The 11,763-nt window shown below is 35.9% G+C and overlaps 1 protein-coding gene across 2 annotated transcripts; it reads left to right on the top strand.

Moving 5' to 3' along the window:
- Positions 1-1,214: 1,214 nt before the first annotated feature.
- LOC121313162 (homeobox protein AKR-like) lies at positions 1,215-7,137 on the top strand. 2 transcript variants are annotated; one of them, XM_041245401.1, is made up of 3 exons: positions 1,215-1,462; positions 3,553-3,776; positions 6,510-7,137. In XM_041245401.1, the coding sequence occupies exons 1-3, from the start codon at positions 1,447-1,449 to the stop codon at positions 7,068-7,070; spliced, it is 801 nt and encodes a 266-aa protein (XP_041101335.1). In that variant the 5' UTR covers positions 1,215-1,446; the 3' UTR covers positions 7,071-7,137. The 2 variants fall into 2 exon arrangements, with proteins under 2 accessions (XP_041101335.1, XP_041101336.1); XM_041245402.1 differs by having other exon boundaries at positions 1,216-1,462; positions 3,628-3,776.
- Positions 7,138-11,763: the final 4,626 nt, after the last annotated feature.

Genomic DNA, 11,763 nt, shown 5'->3' on the forward strand with positions numbered 1-11,763 from the left:
AGAGAGCTACCAAGAGGTCAATGGCAACTTTGCAAGAGCTACAGATTTTTATGGCCAAGACTAGTCAACGTGTGCTTGTGACAACAATATCCCAAGCATGCCACAAATCTGGCCTGTATTGTAGGGTGGCAAGAAGGAAGCCATTACTCAGGAAAGCCCACCTTGAATCCCTTTTGAAGTATGAAAAATAAAATTAATTATGATCTTTCAGTTTTGTATTTTTAATATATAATTTTTTTCTCAATAAAAACTTTTTTCCCCTTAACAGTGTGGAGTATGGTGTGTAGATAAGTGGAAAAAAATTCTCATTTAAATGCATGAAACTCTGAGACACTGACAACTAAATGTGAAAAAAGTTAAAGGGGGTGTATACTTTCTATAGGCACTGTATACATTCATTCTTGATTTTGTAAATAACACAGGGATGTGTGAACAAAAAAAGTTTCCCCTCTCAGCATCCTGATTCACAAAAAAGCGCTGATTTAATTTTCATGAATTAATCACTAAAACTAAACATTCTTAACATTAACATGAACATTTATTTTCGGTATTTTAAAGGTTCTGTTCATACGTGTTTCTTCAGTGGGAATTTCGATATATCACTGACCAAGCCCATTGAAATATCCTCACTTATAATTGGCTACCGATCAGGAATGGCGTCACTGACAGTATGAACCGCTCTTTCTGATAAACTAACAAAGTATTGTCACAAAATACGTGTGGTGCAACTGAAATTACAAAGCACTAGTTATAAACTAACTAGCAACAACTAGGACTTAGCAGAGACTTCACGTTCTAATTTAGGAAGGAATTTACTCATAGCTGGTGCAACCCAGCCCAGGTGTGTAAATTAAACTATTAACCACAAGTACCTTTACAAAACAAATATCTCGGGAAATAAATGTTTAATGTGAATACAGGAATGTGAAAACAGTCCTCAAAAGTGGTTTCAGTGGTATCAAAACAAACGTGTCATGTTTATTCAGTCACTGTGTACTTTAATGGAATTATCATAAACTTTGAAATCCGCACAATACGGGCACATTTCGTTGCTTCTCAAGTACGTGATTGGGTTACAGCTGCATGCCTGCTTTGTTGGTGAAAATAAAACTTTTCATTAAACGGGTTTGGCATGCTGATGTCAGAGATTTTTTCTTTCTTTTTAGTAACTAGTGGGAGGATCTTAGAGGGTTGAGTCACGCAGCTGTCAAAGAGAGCTGTCACCCAGTTTAATGATCAAACACTGAGCAAGAAGCAAAGAGAAGGGAATCTGGAGATCTCAGGTACCTCGACAATGTGTTTTGTTTGAAGCAAGTGAACACGCCGGAGAGCCATTTCAAACACAAAAAGCAGCGACAACACCACGGATACAATTTGAATTTAATTGACCGACTTTGGAATATAAAGAAAACACATTAATTTGCTTAAACTGTATTTTGGACCAAGATGAAAGCAAAGAAAGGTAGGTGTGACTGCTGCTAACAAGTACGTATTTATCTCAAATCAAAGCATACTTATTAAATTGGTGCTTTCAAAGTTTAGCATCGAGTTTCTGATAGAAGCGAACATAACTCTATGCCGGACTTGTTTGCCATGTTTTTCCCCCCATGTGCTGGCGCGTTGTCAACATTGTGTTCAGTTTCCTTGTTTTCCGTAAATAAGTTATCAACAGTTTAATGCAAACGCAGTTACAATCGGTTTAATTTTTTTTTTTTTTTTCACGAACCAAGGAATGAAAAGTGTGCCTTGGTTTAAAGCCCAAGCACTTGCATCACAACACAAAAATGCTGACCAAAAATTTTTTTTTAGTTATTAGAATTTTTCTATCGCTTTGAAATAAGTGTGTTGGTGAAGCCAGCGGATCAACAGTTTGCTTTTGTTATGTGAAAGCCGAGTAAGCTTTACGCAGCAAGCCAACGTTACTTAAAATTGTTTCGATTATCCCAACTTACAATGCTAATGTAAAAAAAAAAAGTGACAAATCTATTTATTTAGAAATAAGACAACTCATGTCTGGCTATCTAGACACACAAGGCATAACGTAAAAGCTGACCTCCTTTGTGAAGTTGTGTTTGTCATCCTGCCTCAGGCTTCGCTAACATTCTTCAACCTCGTGTTCCAGAGAACACAAAAGGATACGTTTTCTACGCTTTTCATCGTTCTTTTTACACTCCCGAAATGAAAATATGTCCGAATGTTGTTTTGTTTTTTAAAATCTTGTTTTAAAAAAATGTGTTTGTGATTATACAAGTGTGAAGTGGCACAGATTGATTTGAAAAACAGTGATTGTTTTGTCTAGTGAGTTCCCGTCCTCAACAAGTCTCTAGCACATTAGCAGCAGCATGGGGGACTTTTTCAAACTAACAGAGGGGGAGGGGGGGCAGAAAAATTCGAAGATAATGTTTAATTCACCATGAGAACTTAGTTTGTAGGTTAAGTACATATGATTGAACTATTTAACACGAGTCCCAATATATATATATATATATATATATATATATATATATATATATATATATATTGCTTTTGTTTTTGACAAAAAAAATGTAGCTAAACGCCATGAAAAAGTTCTGTCCAAACCATCGTAACTTTCATGACCTCTAATGTTCTCAATTACTGCAACGATGTAAACCATTAACATTGTTGCAGTATAACTAAGTGAGCATCTTCTAAACGGTACATTTAAATGCGTAGTTGTTATCTTTTCTGTCACTATCTGAAACACATGCTTGAAACTACTAACTATTTTAAAATTTTAAAATAAAAATTTTGAGTTTAGACGAATTGTTAGCCTTATTTTAGCAATTACTGCAGGCCTCAGAATTGTGTACAGAAGTTCAAACCTATCAACCGTGTCTCAGGAGTTTATCGAACATTGTTTTGTTTAAATATGCCACGTGTCTAAACTTGGTTGGGATTTCAAATGGTAGACTTCTGAAAATTATTTATTTTTGAGTCTTGTCATCTGGTTGTGGCTAAATGGATCTATTTGGTCAAAGTTTTTTTTTTTTTTTTTTTTAAAAAAAGGTTAATTATTTAAAATGACGTACTTTATTTCTTGATGCACGTTGTCCAAACTTCAGAGACCATTTTTAAATGGAGCTATTATTATGCATAAAAATTAATACATATAAATATGTAGGCGTGGGGGTATTACATTTGTACGTGCGAGCTAAACTGGACAACAGGATAAATAGTCTCCACACGACGTGTACTTGTTTTATTTTTTTGTATAGCCTAGGAACATTGTGTGCCACTTCCGGAGTATCGTTCTGTAGTGTTTTATGATTATGCAAATAGTATTGTGTACTACACTCAGAAATGCTTAATCTTAAGTAAAACAAACAAACAAACAAACAAACTAAAACAAAACAACTGTCAGGTACACATTCTGTCAGGTTATGCAAATGAGCTAGTGAAGGCAGGAAGTTGATAATGTGTTTGGAATGTTTATAGCAACAGTAACTTGCCGTATGTTCTCTTGGGTCACCGACCTACCAGTTTCTAACTATTTTTTGAAGTTGCTGGGATTAACATTTTTCTTTTGTATAGGAATGCTAACGCTATCTGGTAGTGAAACCGAGGATGATGACAGTATGGGTGTCCCGCTTGACCTGTCCTCTACAGGCAATGGGAAGAGGAAAAGACGTGGGAATCTGCCTAAAGAGTCGGTGGAAATTCTGAGAGACTGGCTTTATGAACATCGTTATAATGCGTACCCCTCTGAACAGGAGAAAGCACTTCTCTCCAAACAGACTCATCTTTCTACACTACAGGTAAGAATCATCTATATGCACACCGTCAGGGGGAGGGGGCAGGAAGGGGCAAAGAAAAAGGCATGGGGCTGCAGCGGTAGAATCTTATTATTGTATTGCAATAATAACATTTTCAACCAATTTAGTTAAACACTTTTTGTCCACTAGCCAGCAGAAAACTAAAATAGTAGCCCATCATAGTTTATTCTAATAAACTTAACTGTTACACACTGCCAGGGTATGTTTAAACATGCCCTGTATATAACATTAATATAGGATTTAGATTTTAAGACCATGTCACAGGGTGTGATTTATCGTTTAATGCATTATTATTATTATTATTATTATTGATAACTAAAAGGCAATAATAACGTATGCTTATAATGCAACAAACATTTGCTAAACAAAAAACTGACTCACAGTGTACTGTACTTACATACACAGAATTGCCACACTATATGCTAAATGTTTCAGTATCATCTGTATAAATCTAATTGTCCAGCATAAAGGCATTGTCAGTACAAAATCTATCAGGGAAGCCCCTGTCAAATCGCAGCCTGCTCACCTACATAACATACAGTATTAGTAATAATACTAGAACAAATTTGTAGGTCATTGTATTTCAATGTAAGATTTTTCAATTCCGTGCTGTATTTCTGTTTTTAAAGATGTGGAGGCCTCTTAACTTGGTGTGTGATTTTGAAGCTGATTGGTTACACCTGAGCTAATTTAGGATTGCTATTACAAGCGGGGTGGACACTTAACCAACCAAGCTATTTCAGCTTTTATTTTTAATTAATTTTCTACAAATTTCTAGAATATTTTTGTCACTTAGAAGTTGTGCGGTAGGATGTGCCGATAAATTGAAAAAAGAAAAAAAAAAACTATTTTAATGCATTTTAATTCCAGACTATAAGGCAACAAAAGGTGAACATTTTCAAAGGGGGTATAGACTTTCTATAGGCACTTATATATAAATAATTAGTGTTTTACTGCTGGATTTCTTTTTCTGGTCACTATTTAAAATTTCAAAACCGAATGATGGAATTTCCATTATTCAGCAATTCACTTGTAGCTACGCATAGCAGGCCTACAGCATTGCTTCAGTAGGGGACTGAGGGTTTGAGTTGCTCCTCCAATTAAAACCAGGGCTCAGACTACGTCATCTGCCATTGCTAGTACTTTAGTGTGTGTGGTTATAGCAGATAGGAGTTTGTAACAGGCTTGTCCCCTCTAATAAAAAAAAAAAAAAAACCTAGGTGCTCCTCCAATTAAAAGCTGTATTCAGATCACGTCATCTGCTACTGCTAGTACACTGCTTAATAGCAGATAGGGGTTTGTAGTGGAGACTTGCCTTCTCAGAGGAGACAGAACTGCTGTTAATATAGGAATGTTTAATCTAGGGTTTTGGTTAAAATGTCTTTTTTTAATTTTTTCTTCTTTTTTTTTTTGTTCACTTTGAAATTTAGAAGAGGAAATGCCTCCACTGACCCACTTTCATTTTAACTTCTAACCACTGAGTTGTTTTCAAATGAAAATCTTTTTTTTTTTTGTTTAAGGTCTGTTGTTTTAATGGTAGTAAGGTGTCCACTTACTTTCACATATTTTTTGTCATTTATTTTTTACTGCATATTTGCACTATAGATCTTTATAGTATTAGCTCGACCGTTTCCACCAACAAACTTAATTTATGATGTAGGAATTACAGGAGCTCAAAAAACCCTGTTCTACTGTACCCCAAAACTTTCCATGAAGACAGTAGGAAACTGTTTTGCAATATTGAGCGATCACTAGGCTAATGCACAAGTGGTCATGGAGTTTGAAAAAGAGACACAGACGAAACATAAAACAATGCCAAGTACCAGCTTCCATGCAAATACAGTTGCAGGGGAAGAAAAAAGAGGATGCTCATCTTAATTCAACATAAAACAGTGGTACCTGCTGAAACGAGGGCGAATACAAACTTAATTACTTGCACTGATTGCTACAGTGATACAAATATGCAAATATAAATGTGAAGAATATTGTCACTGTTAAATATTTTTCTCCAAACTTTCCCCCTATGTAGTTGCACTGACTGCACCAGCTATTCCTCTAGCAGTGCATCAAAGTTGTGTTTCTTTTTTTTTTTCACCTGCATGTAATAAAAAAAGAATAATGCCTATTGGGCAAGGCAGTTTTTTAATATATTAAGTGATAAATTCTAACTTAATTGAGGTAAGGCCTGTTTTTGAAGATTACACAGTCAGTTGAGCAAGAAAGTTCTTCACTTTTTCAGTGGGAGGTTCTAGAGTATTCACACAGGAATTTCACTGGTGTTGTTCATTACCCAATACCTGGGAACAATAGTCTAATACATTTGCATATTAAGTGCATTTTGCATGTGAAGCAGTGGAGCCTGGATCAAGATAACCTACTGAACACTTTAAAGGAAGTGTTCATGAAGTGGCAACTCATGCTGTAAATAATTGTGTTTTTTTATTCAAGTATTTTGTTGTTTTATTCCAATCACATCATCAGTTTTCCAGATGCTATAACCTAAACATTTGAGATTAAACTGAACATAGCACCATGGACTAAAAAAAAAAAAAAAAAGGAATATTCAAATAAACAGCCAGATTGACAGCCTGTGATATCTGGCCTATTTTTTGTATATTAATATATGAAGAAAATCTGATATTTTGTTGCAACAAATAATTTGCAAGATCACACTAGAAATTTGAAAACTAATAGTTTTATACTCTTTACTTGTAGGTCTGTAATTGGTTCATCAATGCTCGTCGGAGGCTTCTGCCAGACATGCTGCGAAAAGATGGCAAAGATCCTAACCAGTTTACCATTTCACGAAGAGGGAGTAAAATTTCTGAGTCAAACATCATGGAAAGCTCTACGTCCCCCAAACCCTTGCTTTCTGGGAGCTTGGACGAGAGGTCATTCCACACTTTTAACTCAGGACCAAGCCTATCCAGCAAACACCTTTCACCAAAGAGCCCTTCTCCAGGTCCAGTGCTTCCCAGGCCATCAGTTATATGCCATACCACCATCACTGCACTGCAAGAAAGGCCCCTGCATTACTGCCAAGCAATCATAGACAAAGCCCAAGACTTACATTCCACAAAAGTATACAGTCTCTTCAAATGTCATGAAGAAGCAGAAACAGAAGGTAACTCAAGCCCTCAGAGTGGGCTTTTCAACACACCTCCCCCCACTCCTCCAGATCTCACCCAGGACTTTAGCGGCTTCCAGCTCTTGGTGGATGTTGCACTGAAACGAGCAGCAGAGATGGAACTGCAGGCAAAGAAACTTGTGTCTTAAAATCTTAACTGGAATGCCAAAATAGACTGGATTTACTGACCACACAGACTATATATATATATATATATATATATATATATATATATATATATATATATATATATATATATATATATATATAATATATATATATGAGGACTACTGTGTATTGTGGTGGGTTTTTTTTTTTTTTTTTTTTTTTTTTTTTTTTTTTGCACAAAGGAGGACCAAAGGCCACCTTGAACTTTGTCTTAATGAACATTCCTTTTCTTAATATTGAGAAATGTATTGGCTACTGCAGATACAGATGTACTTTGTTCTTACTAACAAGAGTTTAAATGGTGTTCTTCATTTTCAGTTTTTTTCCTCATTTTTTGATATCGATTTGCTATTACTTTGTCTTGTTTATTTGCACGAGGGCCCAAATAAGGTCACATACATGTCTTAGTGTAGTTTCTTTTTTGTTGATCTTAATCACTACTGTAGATCAGGTTCTTAATTTTCATATTAAAAAGAGCTTTGCTAGCATTTTTTAGCTGTTGTTTTGCAATGTGAGATCAAATTATTTTCACTTATTTATTCTATTTGTGTTTCTCACATGAGTCAGGCAGGGCTTAAAATAGAATACGTAGCAATTTTCATATTGACTGAGCCTTCCATTGTAGTGTTTGGAAGTGGGTGTTACCAATCCTAATGGGAGGGATTGTGTTGAAGTTGCTTTTCACAGGGTAGATCTGGGCTGCATTGTATGTTGCATTGTATGTTGTTAGGAGTGTTCTAGAGAAACAACACTAAAGTAATAGCATGGATGAAAGTGTCAGTGTATACCCTTTAAAAAGTGTTTTTTTTTTCTTCATTTGTTTTATTTGTATTTTTTTTGTACTTTAAACAACACTGAATAAATTGTTGAAAAAAAAGGTCTGAAATAAATAACCCTATGTATAGATAATGTGAGCAGATGCCGGATTATGTGATTTCTTACTTTCACATTGTGCGGTGGTTGTGGCAGAGGTTGCCCACATGTTCTCTAAATAGTTTCATTTTATACAGCTATTTTGGCACGTAGATATGTGACATACACAAACACATTTTTCTGCTACAACTTGACAGTTGTAATTACCCTATTGTAGTCAGGGAGTTAATGAGATCTCAGAAAATCTTCACGCTTCCCTTCCTCCCATTGTCAACTCTGTTGCCAGAGAATTGTTGCGTTCTGACACAATTCAACTGCCCTGGGTCCCAAAATAATTATTATTATGCTCAGAAAGGGTACATACTTCTGTGTTCTGCTCTAGCTATGTCTATCTTCATACTACTAATACAAGTTTACATTGCCATATACTGTTGTCTCATTTTGAAGATGTAATGACAATGTTGAGCAGATTATGTAACTAGGATAAGGTACATCTTCAAAGGCTATCTAGGCAGGAATTTTGAGTTACGACCCTGCAAAAGATTCAAAAGAAGACTAAAGACAGAACCAAAATAATTAAACTCCCTTACAACATATATGATTGCATTAAAGGACACCTTTAATGCTGTACAGTTTTCATAGTCATGCATTAACAACAATAATACAAAATGTATAATTGATTAATATTTTATTTTTTTACATTGGGGAAACATTAATGTATTTACAGATATTATGTAATGGTTAAGTCTGCCCACACACAAACTACTTTTAATTTCTTCTAAAAATCTCCTTTTTTGCAGCAAAATCCTTGTTTTGGCAACTCACTAATTCATATTTTTTATATCTGTCACTCTTTACAAAACAAAATGAAAGTGATCAGGGCATACTAATAAGTAAACCACTTACATTCAGAGAGTGTATATATAAATTTAATAAAAAACAAAAGAAAACAACAAATACATATAAATTAAAACTTTATATTAAATTATATTAAACATACTTAAATCAAAGTTTACTATACTGCACTGAGGAATTATTAGCAATAAATTATTGCAATACTCATATATATTTAACAATTTAATTGCTTTACAAAAGATTTTATTTGAAGATTTGTGTTCGTGCTCTTTACAGAGGAAAGTGCGCCGTAAGGTCTGTTTCACAGCATTTTACGGTTCACATCATTTAAACCCAGTTCATTGTGAAAAACAAATGCTATGATTTATCAGTCACAAGTAGAAAACAGGTTTGCGTTTACATGGAATCTGGTAAATTGGCAAGCATGGAAATATCAGCAATAAGGTCACATTATATCATTGTTACAAAAATACAAAATGGGTCAAATGTTCTCAGTGGCAAGGACTATAGCTAATATCCCACAATGACTTAAATCTAAGGAGCACTTTTCTTACTAGTAAACAAGATGGATCACATAATAAAGGACCATTATTCGAATATGATTTTTGGATAAATCTGAGTGGTATTTTACAGACTTTGATTAGGACTACCTTACTCAAGGTAAACAAGCACAAATAAGCCTAATTCTAGTAAAGTAAAAGCATTGAAAATTGATGAGTATAGAATTTTATAGAAGATGCTTTTAAAGAGGGATCATTTTGTTGTGAATGTTGTTTGCTGAAATAAAACTGTATATGCCATGCTGATAGAAGTAGTGTAACTACATGGCTGATTCAGAATTCAGAATTCAGAATTTATTAGACGATTAAGGATTACTTGTGTGTTGCATGCAAAAAACAAAGGTGACCTCCACCACAAGTGATAAACTAAACATGCTTGGATGAGGCATGTATGCAACATAAGGAAAAGTTCCATAATTATGTATGTGCACCAGTCTTTCTTTAATTTGCTATGTTATAGAAAATAATTTTTCCTTCTATTATTTCATATTGCTGTAAGCAGTATTTATTTGTCTTGTATTACGGCAATACATCATGTATGTCTCTGAGCCTTAGATTTTGATTTTGGTTCTAAACTTGGACTCAGGCAAGCAGTAGATCAGAAGCTAATACTTCAAATAAAATAATCATTGAGAATACTCTTTTATTTTTTTCCTTTGTCACACTTTTCAGCTAAATTTATTTCACATTGGTCTTGTAAAGCTCAATGCAAGAACTTATAATAATGATTTATGAATAAACTTACAATTATTGGCATACTACCTCCCTTTTTTCTCTGTTAAACTACGCTAAATGCAGAATCTGGAGATGTCACTCAATAAATATGATTTTGTGCGACCTTGGACTGCAAGTAAAACTACTCAAACCTGTGTTATGATGTTGAGGGCTTATAGATTCAGAAAACTTCCCCAACCCTGCTTGCAGCTCATGTCACAACACTGCACCAACACCAGATTTCAAGTGACACATGTGACACTATGTGGGGTTCATTCGTATCACAGTGAAGACACTAGTATGTTAAAATGAATGGCCAAACAAAACGAAATCAAAGTTCTTCTGAGAAAACCATAAAAAATGCATGGTACATCCGTATATTTTTGCACTGGGATCCTCAAATACGTTTTCTATTTATAACCCCAATGCAGGAGCCTACAAAATGGTGTGGCGGAAGAATGAACAATTTATTTTGTCTGTCCTTACAGAGAAGTACTCACAATTGTAACGTAAATCTACATGATACATTAGTACACAAAAACATTACAAAATATTCTAGGCTTACGTTCATGTTGATACCTTGTGAAAGTGTGCTGTGGGTAGTACGGGGTTTTACTGTTTTTTTTTTTTGTTTGTTTTGTTTTCTCAATGGTCACAAATACAGAGAATATTAGATTATTACCATAACCCTGGTTCCCTGAAATAGAAATGTAACCATTACTATGTGGGTATTTACCTCCTAAAGACCCCGGAAGCAGTCATAGCCCCACCCCCAAGGACATAAAAGCACTGCGCTGACAGATCTCAACATCATTTTTTCTTCGCACCTGCTGCAAACATGGAAGCAGCAACCTCAAAGGTTAATGATTATATTTCTATTTCAGGGAACCAGGCTTGTCATAATAACCTAACATTCCCTTTCAAGTATGAAATATAAACATTACTGTATGGGTGACAGTACCAAAGCCGTCACAAGGGCAAGATTGTAGAACGACTGGAATGCTACAAGGCTAAGCGAGAGGCTGCCTTGTGCTGGTTGACTCGGAAGCCGTCCTAACACTCTAGTTCCAAAGTCAGGGTTTTGAGGATCCACAACATTCAGTCTGTAGAACCTAGTAAAGGTATGTGGAGTAGCCCAAACCGTTGCATTGTATATGTCCTTGTCCACCCTGGAATAAAGCCCACAAAGTTGCCATGCCCCTGGTGGAATGGGCAGTGAGCTTTTCTGTAGGGGGCAAGTTGGCCAGCTCATAGGCAGTCCTGACTGTGTCTGCTGTCCACTTGGACACACGTTGCTTAGGCAGGGCTTGACCATGGGACAAGCGGACAAAAAATTGTTCGGGCTGCCTCCAACTTTTTGTAATGTCCGCACTGGACAGAGCATATGAAGCTGTCAGACTGGAAAGGGGGTGGCCGTCTTGATCAGTGGTAGAAGTTCTACTGACAGGGAGAGCTCAACCACAGGGGATGTGCTGTCAGACTCCACATCTTCAGATGAGAACGCCAGCTCTTGTTCGCCAACCTAATCAGAGGCGGCGATGGACAGTACTTCCTCCTGTGGCCAATCTGCACCCATAGCCCCCTGGGGGCCCAAGGGGACAGGCAGGGCAGGCGGCACCGAACGCTCATGCAGTAATTCTGCTAGAACCATTCCTTGGTGGGAAACAGCTGC

This window comes from Polyodon spathula, chromosome 3 (assembly GCF_017654505.1).
Source record: "Polyodon spathula isolate WHYD16114869_AA chromosome 3, ASM1765450v1, whole genome shotgun sequence".
Lineage (NCBI taxonomy): Eukaryota > Metazoa > Chordata > Actinopteri > Acipenseriformes > Polyodontidae > Polyodon > Polyodon spathula.